The 26491-nt window shown below is 36.9% G+C and overlaps 4 protein-coding genes across 10 annotated transcripts in view; 3 read left to right on the forward strand and 1 right to left on the reverse strand.

Moving 5' to 3' along the window:
- Positions 1–1648: 1648 nt before the first annotated feature.
- LOC107677186 (N-acetylglucosamine-1-phosphotransferase subunit gamma-like) lies at positions 1649–5247 on the reverse strand. Of its 3 annotated transcripts, none has more exons than XM_016471990.1 (10): positions 5002–5247; positions 4745–4799; positions 4525–4647; positions 3739–3822; positions 3552–3645; positions 3294–3408; positions 3125–3207; positions 2925–3047; positions 2203–2284; positions 1649–1934 (listed from the first exon to the last, which is right to left on the reverse strand). In XM_016471990.1, the coding sequence occupies exons 1-10, from the start codon at positions 5048–5050 to the stop codon at positions 1852–1854; spliced, it is 891 nt and encodes a 296-aa protein (XP_016327476.1). In that variant the 5' UTR covers positions 5051–5247; the 3' UTR covers positions 1649–1851. The 3 variants fall into 3 exon arrangements, with proteins under 3 accessions (XP_016327476.1, XP_016327478.1, XP_016327477.1); XM_016471992.1 differs by having other exon boundaries at positions 5138–5246; XM_016471991.1 differs by having other exon boundaries at positions 5084–5246.
- A 384-nt stretch (positions 5248–5631) lies between these two features.
- Positions 5632–8851, forward strand: LOC107677200 (ribosome biogenesis protein TSR3 homolog). The gene is made up of 6 exons (XM_016472009.1): positions 5632–5984; positions 6470–6677; positions 7229–7419; positions 7985–8155; positions 8261–8315; positions 8421–8851. Exons 1-6 carry the CDS (start codon positions 5864–5866, stop codon positions 8524–8526), a joined length of 852 nt encoding a protein of 283 aa, XP_016327495.1. The 5' UTR covers positions 5632–5863; the 3' UTR covers positions 8527–8851.
- Positions 8852–11628: 2777 nt separating this feature from the next.
- On the forward strand, positions 11629–20431 carry LOC107677174 (3-phosphoinositide-dependent protein kinase 1-like). Of its 4 annotated transcripts, XM_016471969.1 has the most exons (15): positions 11629–11770; positions 12442–12528; positions 13834–14028; positions 14121–14163; positions 14281–14418; positions 15493–15637; positions 15732–15829; positions 15962–16037; positions 16259–16327; positions 16982–17078; positions 17159–17332; positions 17429–17658; positions 17742–17799; positions 18694–18846; positions 18930–20431. In XM_016471969.1, exons 3-15 carry the CDS (start codon positions 13882–13884, stop codon positions 19041–19043), a joined length of 1542 nt encoding a protein of 513 aa, XP_016327455.1. In that variant the 5' UTR covers positions 11629–11770; positions 12442–12528; positions 13834–13881; the 3' UTR covers positions 19044–20431. The 4 variants fall into 4 exon arrangements, with proteins under 4 accessions (XP_016327455.1, XP_016327454.1, XP_016327456.1 ...); XM_016471968.1 differs by lacking the exon at positions 12442–12528 and having other exon boundaries at positions 11630–11770; XM_016471970.1 differs by lacking the exons at positions 11629–11770; positions 12442–12528 and adding an exon at positions 11826–12013.
- Positions 20432–23104: 2673 nt separating this feature from the next.
- LOC107677189 (BTB/POZ domain-containing protein KCTD5-like) overlaps positions 23105–26491 on the forward strand; it is a 9625-nt gene continuing 6238 nt past the window's right edge. The window contains exons 1-2 of one of the 2 annotated variants that reach the window (XM_016471998.1): positions 23105–23477; positions 26262–26370. In XM_016471998.1, coding sequence (XP_016327484.1) covers positions 23274–23477; positions 26262–26370 — 313 coding nt within the window. In that variant the 5' untranslated portion in view covers positions 23105–23273. The remainder of the gene's footprint in view (positions 23478–26261; positions 26371–26491) is intronic. The other variant, XM_016471999.1, reaches the window with a different exon arrangement.

Consider the following 26491-nt stretch of genomic DNA (forward strand, 5'->3'; position numbering starts at 1 on the left):
AATCTCAAACTACCGGATTGTAGCAAGTACGAGTCATGATAGCGAATCGGTTCGTTCGGACAGTTCATTTTAACGCGGTTGACAGATTGATTCATCAATCAAACGAGTCATCACTCAAAAGAGTTCCCAAACGAAGTGTTCGTTTTTAAAGTGAAATACATTTACGCTTTACGTTTTTGAATGGGTTATTTAAATTATGTTCCCGCCAAAAAGGCGTACTTCAAATGTGCTCCTTCAGTCGAAAGATTTACTATCACTATTATAATTTAAAAGGTTCCAACAACGTTTTGTTCACGAATCAAACCTCAATACTGGACCCACACGTTCCCAGAGCAAATCAAAGTTATGAATTCAAGTCTCTATTCTCTGCGATTTCATAATAAAACAAGGCTAGCCTAAACAACTAGCTTTTGGTTTTAAAGGTACATCAATTTAGAAATGTATTATACTTCTAATAATATAATAATAATGCAAATATTCAGTGTTGGGGAAAGTTACTTTTAAAAGTAATGCATTACAATATTGCGTTACCAACACTGAATGATGAATACTCACATGAGATGAAGACTCCATTCATATTAGTGGCCTTGAAAAAGCTGGTTCGATCTACATGAAGGGTGGTCCGCCCTTATGGCAGCTGCCATGTTGAGACTGTTATTAAAACTTTCAGTTGCAGAATAAATCGTGGGTGACAAATACACTTGTGATTAAGGCTAGAGTATTTCTACCATAGCATGGAGAACTTTTATGTAAATCTACATCCATGCCAGTAGGTGTCAGTCCAGTACAAGACACTGTTTTACTGATTAGTTAATTAATTAATTAAATTAAATAACACCCACAATCCAACTAAAATACAAAATCAAATCCCACCCAACTTTTATTCATGGAATACCCCGAGTTAAGGCCTGTTCACACCAAGGACGATAACTATAAAGATGACGATAAAGCTAAAAAAAATCTCTCAATATTAAAGAATAGCAGAGTCCACACCACAACTATAACGATAACGATAAAGACAAAGAGAAACGATATCGTTGGAATCACTTTCAAAACGATTTTTTTTTTCATCTGATGAACGATAAAAAAAGCTGGAGAATTTAAAGTGGCAGACGAGCATGCACTTAGAATAAACATGATATTGTTCGCTGGTGTGGACACTAATATCGTTATCGTTATAGTTATCGTTCTTGGTGTGAACGGGGCTTAACTCCATGTAATATAATATTTCATGTTAACATATGACATAAGTCTGGATAATAAAATTAGCTTGAAGAAAAATACACTCACTATTAGTTGAGCCAACGTTGCTCGGGGGTTGTTCATGCAGTTTTTCTATGTAAACATGCACTAGACAGATGTTTTTGACAGTTGCTCTCATGTCCTTTTTAGTGTCCCACACATAACACTGCATTCTAAAGATGCAGCGCCCAAGTTGCAAAAAGTTAAAACTTGTAAGACGACACATCTAGATATCTACACCATTATCTTTTCATTACACTGTCCTGCATCTCATGTTTTATGAATGGAAAAACACATTCTGTGTGAATGGCCCCTCAGGCTGGTCTTGATGTTCAAACAACAAAGCACGATGTTTTCATAGTACCAAAGAGACGATGTTTTTACACAAACAAAAATGCGCAAAAAAAAAAAATGACATGCCATCACCTTTAAAAACTGATAGCACAACAGTGTCATTGTAATTTCATAAAATGTTTCATAATACATAAATACTTTATTTTTCATAATACATTATCAGGTCAAATTTAAAAATCACTAAATACCATTATCTCACAGTAGCATTATTTTCCTGAATGATTAGCCGTATGTTCTGTGATCCTGCTGGGCATCTTAGTGCAGATCAGCAATAAAGCCGGTGTCGCCGTGGAGGTGCTGGTCCTGGACGGGTGAGGGACCCTGATCCCGTGTCCTGCCTGAAAGAGCAGGAAGAATTTAACTGCTGCACTTAACCTGTTTGAGCACCAGTAATGCACCTTAAAGGGATAGTTCACCCAAAAAAGCTAATTCTGACAGAATAAATGACTTAGAATTATTGAACTATCCCTTTAAGGTCATCAATAAACGTCTTTTTGTGAAAAGTTTAGTTATCTTTTTTAAGATAAAGAAATGATTTGATACATTCAGTCATTTTAAGTGACTTTTTGGTGTTCACTGAGTCCATTAGATGAGCACGTGTCTCACCTGTTGTCGTCTGGTAGGAGATGTTATGTTGTGTTAAGAGTGATTGTAGCCGCTCTATCTCAGCTCTCTGCTTTTCAAAATCCTGTTAAAATAAACACACATGCTAAAAGCACGTGCAAAACTGAAGCCGAGTGCAGAGCACGTGTCCTGAACAAAACATTTAGACCTAAATTTAAGATTTATGAATTTTACATTTGTATTACACGGTTAACAAACTGCTAAACTCAATGTGATGCATATTTGTCAGTCATACATCAATGAAACGGGTATGATTTCTGTAATAGTACTAATAAGCTGAATGCATTTTTAATAGGCAATAACCAGGTTGTATATATTTATCATAATTAAATCCAATTGGTTTCAAACAACTCATGCATTTTAACTGAACATTGCTTGTTCCACAGTTAAAGTCATATTTTAACCAAGTTAATACTTTTTAGATAAATTAAATTGTTTTTACAAAGAACTGATTCTAAGCAATGTGAATAAATGCAATTTGAAAATATGACTATTTTAATTAAATTAAATATAAACTACGCAATAATTTTTTTTGAGTGCTTGAGGTGAGTGCTACCTCTTTCATTTATGTATGACTGATTAATATTCATCACATTACATTTATTAATCTGTTTGAAACTGTAAAAATCCAAAGCGATGGACATGTTAAATGCAACTCAAATACATAAATCTTAGATTTAGGCTTGAATATTTGTCTGTCTGACCTGTGTGCACTGCTCCAGACTCTGATGTGTGAGAGACGTCGTGCTCTTCTCTGCTTTCGGCTGTTGAGCTTTTCTCAGGAGACCAGCCTCTTCAAACAGCTCCTTCAGCAGCTTATTATAACCCTAAACACACACAAACACCTATTATTATGATGTTCTCAGATGCATGAAGATTGTAACATTGTGTGTTTGTTTGTCACCTGTTCTGTGATGAGATCTTCATATCGAGCTTGAGCAATTTCATCCCACTCCTTCTGTAACACCTCACTCAAAACCGGATACACTGAAACACAAGCGAACAATCAGACAAGGCACATTGTAGATAGGTGTTAAACTAACTAGTGGGTTCGTTGATTTTCAAAGACTCACCTAAGAGGGAGTGTGAATGGCAAACTAGTGGCGTCTCAAACATCAGAGAATAAACACACGTCTGTGGCTCTGAAACACTCGCCAGTTTGCTGCTATTCCCACAGACCAGGAGAACCTTGAATATAGACATAACATCTCAACATCCATCACACGTCACCATTTACTGGCAGAAAACCTGCTTCCAGATACAGCTACATTCGTAACGTATCCATAAACTCACATTACAATGAACACATAGAGTGTAGATGCAATAAAGACCTTGGTCTGTCTGTTCTTGTTTCCGCATGAATCTCCTTCTCGCATCCACATGCCAGTAAATGTGTTATTCTGAATCTCCCATTCCTGCCAAATACTACACACACACACACCACAGAGATTTCACATAATACAGTTTATATTTAGTTAGCTAAACTAAATAGAACAAAGCTTTTATAAAGATCGTTACCCCAGTATACCGCTGTATGCGTTCCATCTGAAACTCTGTTCATGCTGAGTCACATTATGAAATGGACAAAACACGTATTTGTATCTAAAAAGAAATAAATAATAATCGGTTTCTTTTAATCGCACACAATTACAAGTTTCTGCTATGGACTAAAAAAAATAAAACAGGTAACTGTGACTTTTTATGTGACAATACTGACTTACATCCCGCAATTACAAGTTATAAACGTGTAATTGCAAGTTTACATCTCACAATTCAGAATTGTGAGATTAAAAAGTCGCAATTACCTTTTTTTTTTTTCATCCTGTGGCAGAAACAAATGCCCTGACCTGATATTTATGAAATATACCATAACAAGTACACAGTTTTCAGTTAAAATCCATCTCCAAAGCATAGGAACCTAAACCACATTTCAGTGTGGTTTTATAGTTTTCACTTGATACCCAGTGGATTTAAAAAATAATAATAAAAAAATCATATTTAAATTGTAGTTAGGAAAAAATTCACAAAAATTATACTAATTTAAGATGCTTTTTTTTTTTTTTTTAACTAGGACTATGTGTTTGAAACCAACACACAAAACAACTATTGGATAAAACAAGCATTTATGTAATTGAATTTTTGGCTCAAACTTATTTAGCGAGATGCAGTCCCTGTGACAACTAGCCCCAGTCTCTTTTATATGTAACAGTATAGAAAAAGAATCAATTAAAGGTGTATATGAAGCTAATATCCTTTTTAAATACAACTTCTCATAGTGTTTAAAGTTGTGCAGATGTTACTGACGCGGCTTCAATGTAGTTGTAGCATTTCCCTGCCAATCTGTGCAGATGTGGAGGTCCAGACACTGGAGATGGGCTGATCTTCGCCTGCAGTCGACTAATCTGAGACACAAGCTGATTATTCAGCCTGAAAAATCAAAGTTAGAAGAATATGACGAGTCTGTTGTATGAATACATCTTATATTTGATCTGAAAATTTCACAAGGGTTTGCTGGAAATCTCACCCAAATGTATTAGGTTCCTCCACTATCTTCATCTTCCCTCCTGATGTGACAGCCACTGAAAAAAAACACCACAAAGTGGACACTGACATTATTATTATCAACTAAGCACCCTAAAAACAACATGAAAAAATGTGTATGCAAAGCAAATAAGGAGGCCTTTGTGAACAAACACATTGAACAGTTCCGCATTCAACAACACTGTTTTGATCAGATGATCTAATCATGCAATAAAACAAGACTCAATCTATAACACTCACCCAGTGCTGTCAGATACAACAGGCACCATTTTAAATATACACACTCCATAACTCTTCAAATCGTGGGTTTCTGAGTATTTACATTTCTGTTTGATCTCTTTTCTGTCTGTTCATGTGACAGAACTAAAAACATTACCGAAGCGAAGAGCTCAGCTGCGGAAGATGATATTATGTTTTATGAACTTGATACGTGTAAAACGCAGCGAGTAGCGATAAAAGACATACTATTTAAATAGTTTTATCAGATACGCAGATATAATTATATTTAATTGCCAAAATTGTGTCGCTTTTGCTGCTTATATTAAACACAAAGACGATATATATATATATATATATATATATATATATATATATATAAACGTTCGTGAATGTTCGAAATGCGGCGATGTCCGTAAACCAAAAAATATAATTCGACATTTCCGGAGTGAAATTCTGCCTAAATAAAAGTCCTCTTCCGTTTTTACTTTATCGATTATTATGTGTCTGTTTTGTATAACTCGTTCATAGTATTGAGCTGAAATTTTTTATTTGTATTGTATAGCCTTAATTAAATCAATGTTATATTCGTATTGATGTCATTTCAATAAATTTGCGTATTTTGTGCTTTGTTACAGTAACGGCCATGTTTCATTTCGTCACCGTGTTTTGGCCTCGAGGAACAGCGTGTCGGAATAAATCTTTGGAATTTGCTCTAAAACCTTATAAACTTATGTTTATGCCGTTCATGCCATGATTCAGCGTAAAGTAGATGCATTATTGGTGTGTTGTAGGATGTAAGGTGGTTGTTATAATACAGTCAAACCATACACGCGTGTGAAAGTTAAAGTTATTGCTAAAAACAAAAGTAAGGTGGATTTCAGGCATGGGACGTAAAAAACAGGGTAAATGTGAGCGACCCGTTCACAAGGGCAAAGACGCACGACACAGGATGAAGGGGAAATCATTAGAAACTTTCACAGAGGAGATGCATGAGGCTCTGCAAGGTCTGTGATAGAAGTGTGGTGTCAGTTTGGATGAACATATGGATGGATGTGAAGTGACATGTGGCCAAGTATGGTGACCCATACTTGGAATTAGTGCAATGCATTTACCCATCCAAAGTGCACACACACACACCGTGAACACACACCCGGAGCAGTAGGCAGCCATTTATGCTGCAGCGCCCGGGGAGCAGTTGGGGGTTCGGTGCCTTGCTCAAGGGCATCTCAGTCGTGGTATTGAAGGTGGGAGAGAGCGCTGTACATTCACTCCCCCCACCTACAATCCCTGCCGGTACGAGACTCGAACCCACAACCTTTGGGTTATGAGTCCAACTCGCTAACCATTAGGCCACGACTTCCCCATGTGCATGTAATGTTGTCATGTTGAACTTAGATTCATGTCATCAAGTGAATTACTCTCTTTAATTTTCTGTAGTAAAGCTTGATAGACATGAGTTGTGAATAATGAAGTTGTGTGTGTGTTTCAGCCAGTGAGGATGCGGATTCAGAGGTGGCAGGAGGTGTGAAGTTGCCCTGTCAGTTGGCTATGTGGGATTTGGGTCACTGTGACCCGAAACGGTGTACAGGACGGAAGCTGGCCAGGAAAGGGTTTGTGCGCTGCCTGCGACTCAGCCAGCGCTTCAATGGCCTGATACTCAGCCCGATGGGAATCAAATACGTTACACCTGCAGACAGGTGGGCCACAGGAAGCATTTTCACAAAATCATTATTTGCTTTATAAAATCCATCATTTTTTTTTTCAAATCTTACTCAAAGATGGATTAAATTCACCAAAAGTGACAGAAAAGTTACAATTTCAAGTAAAGAAGACACATTTAATTTGATAATAAATTCTGTTCTTTTGAACTTTCTATTCATCAAAGAATCGGTTTACAACAGTAATAATAATCAGAAATGTTTCTTGAGCAGCAAATCAGCATATTAGGATGCATTTCTGAAGGATCATGTGACGCTGAAGACTGGAGTAATGATGCTGAAAATTCAGCTTTGCATCACAGAATAAATTACATTTTAAAATATATTCAAATAGAAAACAGTTATTTTAAATTGTAATAATATTTCACATTTTTTACTGTATTTTTGATCAAATTAATACTGCCTGGTAAACATAAGAGACTTAAGAAATCGTATCGACCCTAAACTTTTTAATGGTAGTGTAGATAAAAATGTTAAAAAAACACAAACATTTCTCTCAGTTCTTAACCTATAATATTCTTCATTTCCAGGGAAATTGTGGCACAGGGTGGTCTAGCCGTGATTGACTGTTCATGGGCGCGACTTGAAGACACGCCTTTCAGCAAAATGATTGGCTCACATCCGAGGCTTTTGCCGTACTTGGTCGCAGCAAATCCTGTAAACTACGGAAAGCCATGCAAGCTGTCTTGCGTTGAGGCTTATGCTGGAGTAATGATGCTGAAAATTCAGCTTTGTGTCACAAGATTAATTTATATTTTAAAATATATTAAAATAGAAAATTTTAATTCTAATGATTTTTTACAATATTGCTGTTTTTACTGTATTTTGGTTCCAATAAATACATCCTTGGTGAGCAGAAGAATCTTAAACTTTTGAACTAGAGAATGGTTTGTTCTATTTTTATATGCTGCAACTACTCCGACAAAATATTATCATGGTAATAAAACACTTCTTACCTTAATAAACACCTCATACCTTGACAAAAGCTACTTGTTTTGCTGAAACTAATAAACAATGCTTAAATGAGTGTGCAGTTTTACTTTATTGAATAAAACACTTTACAACATGGTTTCATTTGTTAATATTAATGTTACTGTTTTTACTGTATTTTTGATCAAACAAATGCAGCCTTGGTGAGCATAAGAGACTTCTTTTAAAAGCATTAAAAAAATCTTATTGACCCCAAATTTTTGAACAGGAGTACAGTTTAATAACAGCAGCTGAGATTAAATTGTGCAAATTTGCTAGATGTTGACATGTGTATGTGTGTCTATGTGATCATGCATCAGGATTTCGTGACCTTGCTGTGCTCCTGCTGAGGAAGTTTAAGTGGGGTTTGGGATTTTTGGAGCTGAATAAGACTCTTCTAGAGCGTTATGCATCCAGCCAATCAGAAGAGGAACTACTGGCTGTGGAGAAAGAGTTTCTCAGTGCCGCCCCTCAGGAAGAGGATATAGGTACAGTTCATGCAATGATTTAATATAGTCACATTTACTGTAAATGTTTTGAAAATACTAACTTTGATGTTTTTGTGTGTGTTTTTTTTTTTTTTTAAATTCCAGATCCTTTCGATGTGGACTCAGGAAGAGACTTTGTGAATCTCAACAGACCAGTCCAGTGAGACTTTTTTCTCATTCTGTTATAAACTTGTGTTTAAATGTTAAAATATTTAATTTCAAATTGAAGTCAGTTGAAGTGACCCATGTGGGTTTGTACACTCAGGGCTGAGGATGATGACAATGACGAGACATCAGAGGAAGAAGATGATGGTGAGGAGAAAGAACAGAAGAGTAAAGAGGAAGATGATGAAAGTGATGAGGAGTCTTGAGTTGTGTAATCTTAAAATGAAACATTTGGGGAAGAAGGGCGTTCAGTGACTGATTTACTAACATTGACCTTCACTTGACATGAGCAAACTTCTGTTTTTTCAGTGTTTGCAGATGGTTGCAAATATGGAACTAGTAAGTTAACAAAACAGTAATCTGTTACTGATGTCATGATTTCAGTAAGCAACCAAAAGACTTTTTATAATGTGCAAAATGTACTATTTGTTCACGAGAAGAATCTTCTCAAACTGTAATAACATTTATTATAGCGAAACATGTTGACTGTTGTTTATAAGCAGACTGAAATGTTTAAATAAATATTTAAATGGCATTTGCTGCATTTGAGTATAGTTTACTAGGTGTTTTAGTTCCACTTTTTTCAGTCCAGCCTGTGTAAAAAAAAAAACACAACTTGATTCTGGAGAATTAGTTAATTACAGACCGATCTCAAATCTACATTTTCTGTCAAAAGATACTAGAAAAGGTAGTGTCCTCACAACTGATCTTTCTTAGAGAAAAATTGTATCTGTGAAGTTTTCCAGTCAGGATCTAGACAGATTCATAGTACTGAGACTGCTCTCATCTGAGTTACAAATGACCTGCTCTTATAATCCGATCGTGGTTGTATCTCTCTATTAGTGCTACTGGATCTTAGCACTGCATTTGAAACTATCAACCACAACATTCTTTTGAATAGACTAGAAAATTATGTTGGCATTAGTGGAATTGCATTGGCATGGTTAAAATCATACTTATCTGACCATCATCAATTCATAGCAATGAATGAAGAAGTATCAAATCGTTCACAAATGCAGTATGGAGTACCACAAGGCTCAGTACTAGGACCGTTGCTTTTCACACTTTACATATCATCAGGAAACATGGTGTTAGCTTTCACTGTTATACCGATGATACTCCGCTCTATATTTCTTTGTGGCCCGACGAAACATAAAACTAACAGAATGCATAGCTGATATAAAAAACTGGATGCCTAGTAATTTCCTACTGCTAAATTCTGAAAAAACAGGTGTTAATTATCAGATCAAAATCCTCTTCATGTAATAATCTAGAACACTGTCTAACACTTGATGGCTGTGCTGTCAATTCTTCGTCATCAGTTAGAAACCTAGGTGTGCTATTTGACAGCAACCTTTCCTTTGAAAGGCATGTTTCTAGCATTTGTAAACCCGCATTTTTCCATCTTAAAAATATATCTAAATTACGGCCTATGCTCTCAATGTCAAATGCAGAAACGTTAATTTATGCGTTCATGACCTCAAGGTTAGATTATTGTAATGCTTTATTACTCTGCACACTTAATAAACAAACTCCAGCAGGTCCAAAATGCAGCAGCTAGAGTTCTTACTAGAACCAGGAAGTATGACCATATTAGTCCAGTTCTGTCAACTCTGCACTGGCTCCCTGTTAAATATAGTATACATTTTAAAATCTTGCTAATTACTTATAAAGCCCTGAATGGTTTAGCTCCTCAGTACTTGAGCGAGCTCATATCGCATTATAGTCCTTCACGTTCGCTGCGAACTCAAAAATCTGGCCATTTGATAATATCTATAATATCAACTGCGGGTGGCAGATCCTTTTCCTATTTAGCGCCCAAACTCTGGAACAATCTACCTAGTGTTATTCGGGAGTCCGATTTTCTGTCAGTTTAAATCTAGATTAAAGACCCATCTCTTTAACCTGGCATACACTTAACACACAATCACATTTCTGTAATTCAAATCCGTTTTTGTCCCATAACACCCGATGTACTTCTTACATCATAAGAAGAATGGCATCTACGGGGATCAGCACCTAGAGATGACCTCTACAGCCCTGAATGTCAGCGGAGACCATGTCAACTAGACGAACCCTAGAGACAGATCCCCTGTGAAGACCTCGTCTGCCATCGGCACAAGACCACGAGAACCAGACATGTCCTCTGCTCAATCTGACGTGCGTTGCAGCCTGGAATTAAACCACATCATGCTGGATTCATCTGGCAAGAGAAGAACTGGCCCCCCGACTGAGCCTGGTTCCTCCAAAGGTTTTTTTTCTCCATTTATGTCACAGATGGAGTTTTGGTTCCTTGCCGCTGTCACCTTTGGCTTGCTTAGCAGGGGACACAATTTCTGGCAACATTGTTGACTTGACCGCGCAGACACTATTGGAAGAGAACTAAACTGATCTGGACGATGACATCACTGAATCAACAATGAACTGACTTTAACTGATAAACTGACGGTTTTCTATTGTCCTCTTGCATTATCAGCACACATTTTTCCTGTTTAACACTGTTAAGCTGCTTTGACACAATCTGTATTATATAAAGCACTATATGAATAAAGGTGCTTTGACTTGACTTGTAATTTAATGAATTTACATGTAAATCTATTGGGGCCTAATACCATATGCATGCATTATTGTATATACTACTCTAAAGTAAAGGTTTTCAATATTTTAGATGCCACGGATCCCCAAAAATGAGGGGCTCCCATCCTAAAATGTAAAAGACAGACATCTATATATTATCGTGTATAAAGTCCCAATCTATACTGTGAAACTTTGTATTATACATTGCTAACAATATATATTTGTATTAAATATTTAAATAGTTTTCTACTAACTATAGCTTATTATTTATAGTTTAATTAATAATTGTTTTATCAAATTAATTTAGTTTTTTATTCATTTATTTTTAGATTTTTTTTTTAATATTTAATGTTTTCTACAAAATATAATTTTATTTGTATTACTAAGCTGTTCACTATTTTTTATTTATATAATTTGTGTATTTTTATTATTGTATTTATCTATTGATTTACATTTTTTATATTGTTTTTCTCTACATTTTCCCTAGACTTCAAAGAAAAAAATGACATTACCATGGTTCATTTCCAAAGACATTACCATGAAAACAATATTACTATGGTGTCCAAAAAAAACATGCTAAGCACGTTGTGTTATGGGAATGTTATAGCAATTCAAATATGGGTGATATACAGATCTGCTGATCAGTTGCAAAACCGCTTCCATAACACTTATATCACATTGATCCATGGAATTTTGGGGGGATTCGCCGTTTGGGGGCGCACGGTATTTTTGCAGTAATGGTGTTGTGGCGTGACGTCACAGCCGTAATACGAAGGCGCAGAGCGTGCGGCCATGACTCCAGTCTCCACAATTATTTAATCCCAAATAAATTACCCACGGAAATCTTCCATGGCAAGAGCCACGAGTCAGATCGTGAGTACCGCTGGCGTCTCGGGAGCACGGGCTCGAAGCTGCCTCGCGCCGCGTTGCGCGCGCTGCTTGTAACGGCGTTTTTTAGGGGGGTGGTGCGGGACGCTTGCGACCCGAGGCTTTAGCTTAGCATGTTAGCGTCGTTAGCCCGCTAGTCCCCAAAACAAGCGCAAGTCTATTAACCAGGAAGTGTCAACTTTTGTTTCTTATCGTAATTTACACAGGGATTTCTGAATGAATTATTAGGCCCGATGTTGATATTTTTAAAAGAACAGTGTGGGAAAATGCTCATATTGTTGTGTGTTAGCTCTGCGAGCTAATTCTGTCAACAAATTAAGTTGCTTGTTTTCTTAGCCGTTAGCCTGACCGCTAACTCACGACATAGGCGTTTGGTTCTGCCCGTTTTAAACCTGCTCTAAATGTACGTAAATCATTTTTATTTATAATAATTATTTAAGTGAACATCCAGGGCTTGTTCTTGGGTCTCTGATAAACTACAACACCGTTTTTGAGTCAGTAGCGCTTCTAGCACAATCGCCTCAGGTTGTTTTGCCTCATTTGCGTCTCTGTTTGCTGTCAGTTTATCATTATAACCCATAAATTAAGGAATATTAGCAGCATTATATATCTGTAGCTGTTTATTAACATGTCCGTCTTATCCTTGACTCATTTAGGTGTGTTATTTCTACTGAAAGGAACCGACTCAAGAGTTGCGGCCTATAAAAGTTGCTTAAGAGATTTGTAAAGTTTCACCTCCTCAGGTGCTTTTGACAGTCCATTATTACCATGTATAACGTTATATAGATCACTAGACTAAGGCATAACCCGTATGAATATGATTGGTGAAGTATCAGGCTCATTGGTGGGTCATTTTGTTCATATTAAACTGAGTATGTAGCTGGTATAACGTTAGATGTATTATATAAGTTGATCTAGCAAAGTAACTTTGGTCTGTTATTTCTGTAATTATCAATATTACATGAGCCTCTTTGAATTCTATGAGTTAATATTGTGGAGCATAGTTTGCAAAGAGCAGGTAAGGGTAGTTAACATGATTATTGCTGGAGGATTGACTAAAGTTCTTGTTGACATGTGTGACTCATGTTTTATAGAGGTGTTTTCAAGTTCGTTAGTGTAGGAATGCTGATTATGAATAATGTGAGCTGTAGTTACAGGAAACTAGTGATTATTATATACAGCAGTGTGAGAGAAAGACCTTGCATATAGATTTACAGTGCTTGGTAGTTCCCTTTTTAAGAATTTCACAATGAGATCCAGTATAATTTAAGCAGAGACACAACTTTAAGTAGTTTAAGAATAATTATATATTATGAGAACTGTTATTGGATGCTCTTGAACTCATAAAATCTGTTTTATACGGTCAGGATGGCACTGTTTTCAGTTATCAGAAGCTTTACGTGTAATCATTTGTGTTCTAGGTGAGCCCAGAATTGTTAATTATCAATATCTAAAGTGTTAATACATAAACCATATGCTCTTATCTTGCTTAAGTTAGGCTGTTTGCTAGCAACTATGTCATTGCACTTAACATGAATTTACAGTAATGACATCACATATACAAGCATTACATCAGATTTAAATTTTTTTAAATTAAAGCAAAATTTGCATTTTTGAAGAATTATTTTATTATTTTTTAATATTGAAATATTTTAAAGCAAAGTTAATGTTTATAGAATATATATATATATATATATATATATAAAATATGGTGTTTTAGCATTTTACACACACATACATACACTATGTATTAATTTTGAAAAATAATTTTTTAGCATTTAAAAAAAAAAATTTGTTGTAATATTTCAAATCAAAATCGATATAGTTTATAGAATATTAATATATATTAACTTTTAAGCATTTTGTAAAATTTAGTTTATATATTCTATAAACTAATATATTGAAATATAATAATAAAAAAAGATTGTCATTTAAAATATTGAAAATGCTAAAAAGTTTGAACTGTCATAAAGTATGCAGTAATTTCATCAAAAACAGTAGTTGAGTAATGTGAGAAATACACTGACTTTGTCTCTCTCTCTCTTAAGTATGATGTTGCATCCCTCCGCTCCTCTGTGCTCATCTCCTGTCCATCCATGGTAAGAGGCCAGCAGGACACCCCCCGTCTCCACGGCAACGGCATGGCGGGACAGGCACCACCCCCCCAGCCCACCCAACCTCGCAAGAAGAGACCCGAGGATTTCCGATTCGGCAAAATATTGGGAGAAGGCTCCTTCTCTACCGTATGACATGCACACGTCAATGCACATCTGATGTACCTTAGCTAGTATTACTCCTTTAATGCATTGACCTTTGCTGTTTTTGCTGCTTACAGGTTGTCTTAGCAAAGGAGCACTCAACGGGGAAAGAATATGCAAGTAAGTCATTATACCATCAAACTGTGGTTCATATGCATTTGATTTATCACTATTACGTTTGACATGGACTATCGGATGTGAGCCTGTACTGAAAAATGTTGGCGCATGTTTCAACAGTTAAGATCCTGGAAAAGCGCCACATAATGAAGGAGAACAAAGCGCAATATGTCAAGAGAGAACGAGACATCATGTCACACCTGGATCATCCGTTCTTTGTCAAGCTCTACTTCACCTTTCAAGATGAGGAGAAGCTGTGTATCCTTCACACACACACACACACATAACTAGTGGTTGAGAAATATTGATTGTCCAGTTTTAATATCTATAAAGCACAGCAGGGTGGCTGTCATATTTACCTGAAAATTTGATAGAAATATTTAACTGTGTTTATTTTTATTATGTAATATATATTAGGGCTGCATGATAAATCATAATAATGATTCCTGCTTCTCTTGATTTATTAAGCATAATTGTCTGCGATATTTGTCCCCTGGTCATTTATCCTGAAAACATTTTAATTTGGCATTTGCGCTATCTTAAATTGTTAACAAGCCACTACAAGCTTTCATGGTTATGGTTGCAGATTTGAGATGTGAGAGTTTAAATCCCCCAATGGGATCTTTTTTTGTAAATCGATACATTTTCTGCCTAGTGGTTTACTTAATATTCCTTTCCCTGGCAACCATGCGCACACGCTCTCTTCACATTACGGAAAAAGCGCAGGTGAGCTGAAAACTCTGGCAAACATGTCATTTGGAGTTTAGTGATATCCAGTGAGATATTATGATCAAATATAAGTTTAATACAGACAGTCTGGGGGTTTTTTTGTTTGTTTTTTTGCACACCGTAGTTTGCACTGTTTGTTATGACTTAATCTGTGAGCAAACCATACGAGTTAATGTTCTCTTGATTTGTGCTTATGTGAAAGTGCAATAATTAATTAATTCTGGTGCTATGTAAAAAAAATTATCCGTTATTTTGCAGCCCTTTATGTATATGTATATATATAATATTTATTTTACAACATACATAAACATATATCATCATAGAAAATATTATATATAGTATTATATACTACACAATATTTTTTGTGCAAAAAAAGGTGCCTTCTCCCAATATTTTATTGTGTAATACACAAAATATTTAATATATGTAAATGAACAAGATGTGTATTTTTTGAACTGTCAGAAATGGGCACTACATTCAATGGCAGTAATCTCAAAATGTTGACCAATTAATTGGCTTGGCTGATAGCAATAAATGACTACACAAAACCTGTCTAATGTCAACACTGCATTTAATCGAATGCTTTCCTGAATGCACTGTCAGATTTTGGATTGAGCTACGCTAAAAACGGCGAACTGCTGAAATACATTCGAAAAATAGGCTCGTTTGACGAGACCTGCACACGTTTCTACTCTGCTGAGATAGTTTGTGCTCTTGAGTACTTACATCAGAAAGGCTTCATCCACAGGTCAGTAGCTTTGTTTTGAAGTTGTTTGTCAATCACTTTTTTTTTATGGCATGACATTGATTTGAGATACTGTATTATTGTGGTTTTGTTACAGAGATCTGAAGCCGGAGAATATTCTGCTCAGTGAGGAGATGCACATTCAAATAACAGACTTTGGCACAGCCAAACAACTGTCCTCTGACAGCAAACAGGGTAAACACACATACACTGCATAATGTGCAGCAGAGTATCGTCCTCTGACAGTGTAAACATTCATACAGAAGTATCCTCTTATGATAGTGCTTTTACTAAGTGATATTGTCATTCTGATGTTTCCCCCTGCAGCAAGAGCAAACTCATTTGTTGGTACGGCTCAGTACGTCTCTCCTGAATTACTGACTGAAAAATCTGCCTGCAAGAGGTAAACACGGCTGATGAATATTTCATGGTGTGCAGTTGTAATGCTTTCATCAGTAATGAACAGGGCCTAATTCAGAGATGCTGTTTGTTGCTGTGTTTTTGAGGTTTTTCTTCTAAATGCAGGAGACATTGTGTGCAATAACCTAGCAAGACCAAGAACAGGGGTTTATTTGTGCGTTTGGCTAAAGATACTTGTCCTAACCGTCTTATTTCTTGTTGTAGTTCGGATCTCTGGGCATTAGGCTGCATCATCTACCAGCTTGTTGCTGGTTTGCCACCATTCAGAGCTGGGTGAGTTTACTTTCAGATGTGTAAAACTACTTATTTTTTAAAATGGTCTCGGTGATCAACTAATTGAGCCCTGTGTAATTAGACTGGTTTCAGATTTCAAACAAATGTTTTTTTTTATGGTGTGTTTACATAGATGCATTGTTGCGTTCATAACAGCTTGATGAGCAACATAGAATTAGAGTTTAAATTTTATTATGCTAGTAACACTTTTAATTTAAGTTTTTTTAATAAGATTTCCTTCAGAAATCATTCTAATATGCTGATTTGCTGCTCAAGAAACATTTCAGATAATTATCAATGTAAAATAGAAATCTTTTGTAACAAATGTTTTTACTTTCACTTTTGATCAATTTAATGTTTTTGCTGAATAAAAGTATTAATTTCTTTAAAAAAAAATTGTTACTCATCCTAAATTTTTACAGGAGTGTACATAAAGAGAAAAATGTCAATATATAGCGTAATTAATAAAGAAACAGAATGCAGACATGTTGCAATAATTACAGTGCATTTTGTCAGCGCAGAACGCTTATTAACCTCACTAACTGACTAGTTGGTTATTGGGTGATCATGACCCATTCCTAACATCTGCTTTGTCCATGTGATGAAGTTTAAGTCTCCAGTCACTAATCATTGTTTTCTTTTAATCCATCACAGGAATGAGTATCTAATATTCCAGAAGATTATAAAACTCGAGTACGAGTTTCCTGAGAAATTTTTCCCCAAAGCTAAAGACCTTGTGGAGCAACTTCTGGTCAGCCTTATTTAGTCATAAATGTTTGTTTAGAGTGTAGGTGTGGATCAGCTGTGCACTCATTGGTGTCTTGTTTTCAGTCGCTGGATTCATGCAAGCGGATTGGCTGTGAGGAGATGGGCGGCTACAGGCCGCTGAAGTCCCACCCTTTCTTTGAGACAGTTGGCTGGGATGATATACATCTGCAAACTCCACCCAAACTAACGGCATATCTGCCCGCCATGTCTGAGGATGATGAGGACTGCTACGGAAACGTGAGTCAACACAAGCAGCTCACACAGAGATCTGATTTTCTTCAGAGAATATGAAATCTAAAGTATTTGTAATCTCCTTTTCTCGTTCATTTTCAGTATGATGATCTCCTCAGCCAGTTCAGTTGTATGCAGGTAGCACAGCCTGGCCACGCCCCTTTAGTTCCCTTCACAGGAGAGACAAGTAAACCTACATATAACCCCTCCCCAAGTGTGGATCAGTTTATACATATTCATGAGCTGGACAGTAATAGCATGGAGCTCGACCTACAGTACAGCGAAGAGGAGAAACGCATCCTACTGGACAAGCAGAGTGCTGCAAACCCATGGTACACAAATAAAAAGTCTTTGTATGGGACTTTCTAACCTTGTATGCCTTCTGTAAGCATTCTGTTCTTTTGTTTTTTAACAGGCACCAGTTTGTGGAGAATAACCTCATCTTAAAAATGGGCCCAGTGGACAAACGCAAAGTGAGTCACTGTTTGTAAGAATATATAATAAGCAAGATTTAGATCCAATTCTTGAACAAATGATTCTTATGATTTGTTTCTTTTTAGTGAATCAAAACCATGACCAGTGTAATCCATCCACTTTACAAAATTAATTAATTATTTATTTAATTTTTTTTGTGTGAATGAGTGAATCAGAACGGTGGAAGCATTCCATCTAATTTCCGAACAAATGACTCTTATGATTCAGTTCTTTTTGTAGTTATTCAAAACCGTGTCTCCAGAGTATTCAATCCAATTCCCAAGTGAATGACTCTTATGGCTTTATTCTTTTTAGTAAATTAAACCCATACAGCATGACCAGTGCAGTCCAATTGAATGACTTATGATTTAGTTCTTTTTAGTGAATCAAAACTGTGTGAACTGTGTAGTCAATCAAATTCCCTAACGAATGACTCTAATAATTTGGTTCTTTTTAGTCAATCAAAACAGTGCAGTCAGTGTAGTTCATTCAACTCCGGATTCTTAATATTTGGTTCCTTTTAGTCAATTAAAACCACTCAGGATGATCATAGTGTTCTATCCAGTTCCTGACTCTTATGAATTGATTTGTTTTAGTGAATCAAAACTATACAGAACAACCAATGTAGTTTCACCAGTTCCTAAAAGAATCACTCTTATGATTTGGTACTTTTTAGTAAATAAAAATCGTGGGAAAAAACTATTCTATTCCTATTTGAATTAAAACCACACCACACGATCATAGTATTCCACCCAGTTCCCGAAAGAATGACTCCTATGATTTGATTATTTTTAGCAAATCAAATCACACAGCACGTCCAGTATCTTACTTGAGTAAAAATATTGAAGTGTTTTTCTGTTTCATCGTGTTTTCCCCTTTGTGTAAATGTGTAGGGTCTGTTTGCACGGAGGAGGCAGTTGCTACTGACTGAAGGTCCTCACTTGTACTATGTGGATCCGGTCAATAAAGTTCTGAAAGGGGAGATTCCTTGGTCACCTGAACTACGGCCTGAAGCGAAGAACTTTAAAACCTTCTTTGTTCACACGGTAACTACAATCCCAATTATCTTCTCATACCACATCTGCGTGTTTTAAACCAGATATATAACGACCACGCTTTGCTCCTGTAGCCAAACCGGACATACTATCTAATGGATCCAAGTGGCAATGCTGACAAATGGTGCAAGAAAATCCAGGAAGTTTGGAGGAAGATCTACCACAAACACCAGAGCCCCAGCCTATAGGACTACAGGACTACAGTGCTTCCCGCCCCCCTTTGGCCACACCCCCCACAGCCCTCCAACCAATCACAGAACAGGAACACGCCCCTGTAGAGACATCTCTCTCCAGCTATATATTGTCTTTGTCTCTTCAAATATCAGTCCCGTCACTCCCAGGTACTTTCTCTGTTCGGATTCAATTGTTTCGCGCACCGAGTGTGGAGTCTTTACAACCAAAAGCAGCAAGGCCATAGTCAGCATGTCGTGTCGTGCAGGCAAGCCATAGAAAATCACACGTTTAGATGATTACGCAAGTCTTTCCATCGATTTCAAGCGATGCAAGTAACGAACACTCAAAATCATGCAATCTCCACCTGTCTGTTGCGAAACAAGCACACATTGTTCTTTTCTCGCTCGACGCTCACACATTAAGCTCCTTACCTTCAGATATCTAAATGGGAGTGTGTCGCTTAAGTCTGCGTTTAGAGTTAAGGCGGGTCCTTTTACCCTTATTGGCTACAGTAGCTGGTCTTGCTGATTCCGATTGGAGGATGTGGTGTCGAACGTCTCCTCAGCATGTTCACGTTACCTTCAAATCGCAGGAGACGTCACCACACTGCCACAAAAGCCACATGGGTAATGTGGTTTGAGAGGGTAATTCGCCGCCCCTTTGGCTCCATGCTAAAAGCACGACTGAATTTAGCTGTTTTCCTTTAAAGCGCTTGCATTGTGCCGGTATGCATTGCTGATTGGAGGCTAGTGACGGAGGGGCAATCTGATCGTGTGTGTGTGCGTGCGTTTTTGGCTCCTCTCATTTGGCCGTTTTTAACAGGAAGTCCGTGGACTGAGTGAGACGACAGACTGAGTGTGTGCGTGAGTGCGTCTTCCTGATCGGTAACAGATGACTGTGATGTACAGTTGATGTAATATTGCAAATGGGAGGTGAGTAAAGAGGTGACTCTAGGATCCAGGTTTTGTATTTTTATTCTTGTATAAGGTTATTGGGCCGCTCCGTTCTGGCCTGGCTTCTGTGTTATTTAAATTCTAATATATGAAAGCATATTTGGATTGAAGTCATGTTCCAGGGCCTTGCTGTGTATGTATTGAAAATGTAAAGCCTTTGAATGTGAAGAATTATTGTAAACTATGATATTTTACTGCTTTTGTTTTCTTACTATATCATATACATTTTCTATTTGCGCAGTGATTGGCTCAATTCTGATAATTTAATGCCTGTGTGCGCACGGCCCCACTTGTCTGTCTGTGTGTGTGTGCGTGCGTGTGTGTGATACGGTGTGTGTGTGCGCGCGTGTGGGGCCCTTGTAGGCAATGTGTGTATTCTTCTTGTCGGCCTTTTGTGCTCGGCAAAACCTAGAACTGAAATAAAGCATGTAGGGTTTTAGGCCAACAAACACAGTCTCTTTGTGTATCTTCATGTGTTTGAATAGTATTTATTTTTATTTTAAAGTCCCCCCCGACAGTCAAAAGAAAAATGATTTCCTGCATAAAGGAAAAAAATTAAGCATACTTTTATAAATGTTAAGAACATCTTAATTTTCCAAACAATCTTTTTGCTAAATATATTTTTTATTTTAAATGTTATTTACAAGTCAGATTCACAAATGGTGAAATCAATCAGACCCCCACTCATTAAGAGTGTGTCACTAATACCTGTATGGAAATCTGAATCTGCCGCCCTCTATAGTAAGGGGTGGTTCACTGGCTTTTTTCTAGGCTTTATTGTGTTTATGGGGTGCAGCCTAACATGTGTTAATGCTTCGTTTTTTTAAAAACTCATTCTTTTTCACATAATTTACCTTTATTCCACACTGCTGTCCCTTCTCTGAGAAACGGGCTGATCTTTTCCTGTTTTTATGAAGCCCCTCCCTCAGAAATAAGAGATGGGCTCTGATTGGTTAGCTAGTCCAGTGTGTTGTTATTGGCTAAACCGCCTCTAGTGTGTGTCTAAACTTCCCACCCCTCACCTCGGTGGCATGTGCTCCGGTTGTATTGTAAACAACTGCATGGTTAATATCGCTTATCAGTTTGAGCCCGATTGAGAAGCAGAGGATATTATTGAAGAGGATCATGCAGAACCTGTGCAAGCACGGCTTTTAATGGTAGGCCTATGTTTTTTGTTTGTTGTTGTCTCATACTTTTAGATACGCTGTTATTTGTAAAGTCTACTGCTTATGTTGGCTTTTAATATATGGTTTTGTCCCGATTAAAGCTTTAATACAGTACGGCAACTGCATGCGCGTCCATGTTTAACGCTTCTCATAGCTATGTGAAAATAAGTGTATAAATGGAATAGAACTGAGCTGATGATCTGAATGAGAGAGAGAGGCTGAGCAGGCGACGCGAGGAACAGTATTAAGAACTGCTGCTTTAGAACATTGATTTTGAAACTTGTGAATCCATTAGAATCGTTAGAAGACAGAATCGCGATTCATATATGAATAGATTTTTACGTGCACCTCTAGTTTTCTCTTCTTCTCTAAAGCAGCGCAGCATAGCCGCGCCCCCTTTGCTGCCTTTTCCTGAGGGCGGGATTTATCTGGGTTTGTGATGTCACGAACCCGGGAAGTAACTCGTAGTCCCTAGCCGTTTTTGTAGGCATTAAACCGCCAGAATTTTAAAAGACGACATCTCTGTTTGCATTGAACTTTCAGCTTCGTAACTTTGCAGATATTGTTTATGCTCAAACAGCAACATTACACACTAACTAACGTAATAGAGACACAGATGTTGATGTGTCTGCATTCAATCATTTCAGTGGGCTTAAATAGATCACCCTTTACAGCAGATTTAGTTCACAAACAACTGACAGTTTTGACCTAAATATGATTTTCAGTTACAATAATTAATCCTAAACTTCGACATTAGTAACTTACCTCCCGGTTCTTACTTGTGAATTCAGTTCACTGGAGACTCGCCCTAAACGGTTCATTTGAATCAGTGAGTTGTCGACTCGAGAACAGCTGCAATCGGTTCATTCTAATTCGTCAATTAATCATTTGGTGCGATTTGCGAACCGATTTAAAAGGTTAATTGAAAAGAATCAGTTCGTTCTTGAATCAGACACTGTTTCTGCGTCTCGGAGCACGTGATATATAATAAGAAGTAACGATATGTTTTATGAAATGTAGTGAAGTAAAAAGTACGATCTTATGCTTTGGAATGTAGTGAAGTAAGTACAGTAACGAAGTAAAGCTACTAAAGCTACGTTACTGTCCACCACTGGAATCACAATCATCATTTGATGACCAATAAAGGTTTTATTACAAGTATTGCACCCGTAATGTAGAAAAAAAGAGGCTGTTTAGACGGGCTGCTCACTTTTTAAACACAAATTTGAGCCACATTTTAATTCCCACGAGTTCAAATCCGGATATTCTTTCTGAAATCTGTAGCATTAAAGGAGTAGTTCACTTCCAGAATGAAAATTCTGTCATCATTTACTCACCCTCCACTTGTTCCAAACCTGCATGAGTTTCTTTCTTCTGTGGAATACAAAAGAAGATGTTTTGAAAAACGTTAGTATCCGAACAGTTGACGGGCAGAATTTTCATTCTGGAAGTGAACTATTCCTTTAATAAATCCGAATCTTTGCGTCGAATCGGTTCGTTCGGACGATTCGCTTCAACCTAGCTATTCACAACCGAGTTAAGAATTCACAGCGCGTCATTTTATGTTCATTTTATTGTAAAATCGCTGTTTGGGACTGTGTTTTCACTATTCGGTTTCATAAATTGTTTTGAGTATTGTTTATTGTACTAATATTACTTCTGACAGCAATAGGCCTATTATTAGCATTTGTTCTTTTTTTAATATTACAAAATAACCTTATTTTAATAATGTCGATAATCAAATTAATATTAATTTATAATTAGATTAGAATTAATCCCAATATTATTAATGATATTAATGACGGTATTGTTACCGTCTAACAATTTTACTGGTAAACAACGTTTTTACAGTTGAGTGACTCCCAAACACTTTGCTAAGCGTTTCGGTCGAATCATTAAAAAGTATCGGTTCAAAAAAATAATTCTCTTTCGAGTCACTAGAAATTCAATCGTAAAAGCTACAGTACGTCTAGATGTCGCAAATAACAACAAAGCCCGTGTCTTTTCAGCGTCTCGAGCCTAAAAAAAGAAGTGAGGGGTGTTTCTCTGCGCCGTCAGTGCGGTGTTGGTCATTGGAGAGGCGCGCGGTCACCGTTACGCATTTCAGCAGAACACCGCACGCAGGATGGCCGAGAGTCACGGCGAGATCAGCGGCCACGACTGCCGGCGACCGGCTCCGGTACAAACCTTCAACCACAGATCCTCCAAGTGGGTCCGTTTGAACGTCGGCGGCACGTATTTTCTGACCACCAGACAGACGCTCTGCCGGGATCCCAAATCGTTCCTGTTCCGGCTGTGCCAATCGGAACCAGACCTCGATTCTGATAAGGTAACTACAGCTTGATTTATTTCATTTAGAGATCATTCAAATAAGATAAACAGCCTAGATAAATGTAAGCCAGACCATTTATTTATTTAGTTATTTTATAAGTAATTTATAAAGAATGGCTGTGAAAAGTAGGTTAGAGAGTGCAGAAGTCTTTGAAATGAGACTGAAATACAGCCTCTTTAAAACCGATTTCATTTTTAAATAGTTTAAATATTATTATAATACATCATTTATACAATTAAATTGTAAAAAAAAAATATTATGTCATTTTATTAATACAAGCCAATTATTAGCCCATGTAGGATATTGTTATAATTAATACATGAACATTATTATAAAAGTGCATCTACAGATCATAAATTAAAAGCAAAAATCTAAACAGTGTACAAATGCTGTAATGTAAACAAAACCAAAGCTGAAAGCTGTACAGGAATTGTTTAAAAAAAAAAAATACTAAAGGACCATTGAATTGTTTTTTTAGTTATTCTCAAGACAAAAGATCTCTTTCTTCTAAATATTGAGGAGTTTCTTTAAAATGGGTCATGAGTATGAAGCTGAATCTGGTTGTTATTTAACAACATCATAAGTTCATAATCGCTTATATTGTTGTATAGAGTTATTTGTATTGTCTATGGTAATTTGGGGCTTGTCCAGATGGTTGTTTTTGTCTAGAGTTGCTTTCCTGTCGGATGGACACGAACAAACCCACTTTTACCGTCTGCTCCACCCCTCCTCTCTCAGTCCCAGAACAAGGTCTCTTCTGTTCTTCTCTGTGAGTGTTCATGGCTGGGAAGATGTACGGGTGGATTGTGGCACCGGGTGTGGTGTTCTGGGGTGGCTGTGCGATGACATCATCAGCACATCTGCCCCAGTTTTGCCTTGTAATCTGGACACAATCCCGCTTATGACACCTGAGCTGTGTCAGAGATCAGGGTGGAAGGTTACGTTGCACGGGTCAGATCAGGCAAAGATCACTGTCGGAGGTTTCAAAGCTTGTGATATGTTCGTGCCTTAAATTGTTTTCAAAAATAATAGAATCTGTTTTTTATCTTTTCTTTTCTTTTTTTTGCTGCCAAAAATGCGCTGTGAAAAACATATTTTGTTAACCTAAAATTTGGTGTAGAAACAATTTTCACTCAGAAATGGCTACATTTCACAATTAATTACAAATTAACGGCAAGTAACACATTGAATTAAATGTAAAAATGTTAAGTAGAAAGACTGAAATAGTATTTTCTTGTAAAATATACTCCAATCATTTTTATTTACAACTTTGAAAAAATGTGGTTACAGCTAAATTAATTCGTTTTATGTAAAAATTAAGTAAAAATTAGTAGTAGTATTTAATGACTGAATCAGCCTGACTACACCTACTCCAAACTGCAGTTTTTCAGTGTAAAATCAAGCTACTTGCAAATTCATTGAACTTTATACAACCACTCACAAAACCGATAAAATAAATAAAAAATATTAGTAAACTATATTTTTAAAAAATGAATACAAATTTAAAGCTAAGTAGAAACAGCATTATGTTGACGCTGAATGGATGAAAATAAATATTTTGTAATATAAAAATAATTGCCTACATTATTAAATATTACATATTTGAATTTATAATTGAAGCTGAAGTGCTTTTCATTCATGTTATTTATTTTTAAATGTTAAAACTGTTTAAACCCCACTTTGAATCAGAAAACTGATAAAATACATCAAAAATATTGTTAAAAAAGATACAAATTGAAAACTGAGTAGAAATACCATTATTGTGGCATGTTAAATGGGTGAAAATGATTTTCTACAGTCATTGAAATCTTACTGCCTAATGTTTGAATTTATCATTAATAAGCTAAAGTATTTTTACGATTTTTTGTTAAAATACTTAATCTTAGTAATTATCTTCTAATATGCTGAGATATTGTAAAGTGAATTATTTGTAGTTACCAAAACCTTGCCCTGTTTATTGCTCCACCAATAGTGTGTATTTGGGGGCGGAGCTACATGTTTGTTCAAACCAATGCCAGATGGGGGCGGGGCAGTGTTCGGGAAACCTGTTGGAAACAGTCATTATTTTAGTTATTTTGTTTGGAGGCGATAAACACACACTTCCTCTTTAAACTTTATAACATAAATATTAATTAAAGTGCATATTTAAGTGATATCATTGCACTATATAAATAAAATTCATTTTTGCCGTTTGCACAGCGCGTGGCACAATGTTTTTGGGCTCGCGCAGCTCCGGCTGTCTCACCTCCTCTCATCTCTCAAATCTCAGGCGGTAATCTCAAAATAACCCTAATCCAGAATAATCCTGCTCTCTGGGGCTTTAACCCTGTAAAGAGCAGGAGTCTCTAAGGCTCTGTTTGTGCCCCAGATTTGATAAAAGAGTGATTTCAGCCTCACTCACTGTTCCAGGCTCGGTTTGAATCGTCCTGGTTGAAGGTTGTATGGGCTGGGAGTTCTCGCGCATGTGCGTACATTTATTTTTTATGAATGTGGCCTGCATGCCATTGCAGACAGACACCGGGTCTCACATGGGCACAGCGCATTAATGTTTAAACTCACTTTCCTCTAATGCTTCTCCTCTCTCAGTGTTCGCAGACTTGCACGGTATGCTAAAATAAAAACGCACTGTTTTTGGAATAATAATGAGAACTTGATTTTCACTTTTTTTTTGTATTGTTGGTTTTCCGATAGTTCCTAGCAGTACCTGTAATGTTAGCCTATATATAATAACACATAGCCTAAATAACGTTTTCATTCTCTGTCTGTTGGTTTCTACTGTAGGATGAGTCTGGGGCGTATTTGATTGACAGGGATCCCATGTATTTCGGGCCTGTGCTGAATTACCTCAGACATGGGAAGCTGGTCCTCAACAAGAACCTGACGGAGGAGGGTACGGCACACATCCACAGTCAAATTGACCCGATTGAGACTGTGATTGCAGCTGTGTAGCTTTCATTCTGGTTGCATGTGTGCCTGTGTGTGTGTGTGTGTGTGTGTGTGTGTGTGTGTGT

This window comes from Sinocyclocheilus anshuiensis, unplaced genomic scaffold (assembly GCF_001515605.1).
Source record: "Sinocyclocheilus anshuiensis isolate Anshui unplaced genomic scaffold, SAMN03320099.WGS_v1.1 scaffold392, whole genome shotgun sequence".
Classification (NCBI taxonomy): Eukaryota; Metazoa; Chordata; class Actinopteri; order Cypriniformes; family Cyprinidae; genus Sinocyclocheilus; species Sinocyclocheilus anshuiensis.

Bases quoted from the DNA above. Each gene is read 5' to 3' on its own strand.
- LOC107677200 (XM_016472009.1), top strand. From the start codon at position 5,864: ATGGGACGTAAAAAACAGGGTAAATGTGAGCGACCCGTTCACAAGGGC. The intron at 6,678-7,228 runs GTGGGCCACAGG...CTTCATTTCCAG, and splicing joins TACGTTACACCTGCAGACAG to GGAAATTGTGGCACAGGGTG. The intron at 7,420-7,984 runs AAATTCAGCTTT...GTGATCATGCAT, and splicing joins TGCTGGAGTAATGATGCTGA to CAGGATTTCGTGACCTTGCT.
- LOC107677186 (XM_016471990.1), bottom strand. From the start codon at position 5,050: ATGGAGTGTGTATATTTAAAATGGTGCCTGTTGTATCTGACAGCACTG. The intron at 4,800-5,001 runs GTGAGTGTTATA...GTTTTTTTTCAG, and splicing joins GTTGTATCTGACAGCACTGG to TGGCTGTCACATCAGGAGGG. The intron at 3,048-3,124 runs GTGACAAACAAA...GTGTGTGTTTAG, and splicing joins AAGATCTCATCACAGAACAG to GGTTATAATAAGCTGCTGAA.
- LOC107677174 (XM_016471968.1), top strand. From the start codon at position 11,747: ATGGCAAGAGCCACGAGTCAGATC. The intron at 11,771-13,833 runs GTGAGTACCGCT...CTCTCTCTTAAG, and splicing joins CAAGAGCCACGAGTCAGATC to TATGATGTTGCATCCCTCCG. The intron at 18,847-18,929 runs GTAACTACAATC...TTGCTCCTGTAG, and splicing joins AAACCTTCTTTGTTCACACG to CCAAACCGGACATACTATCT.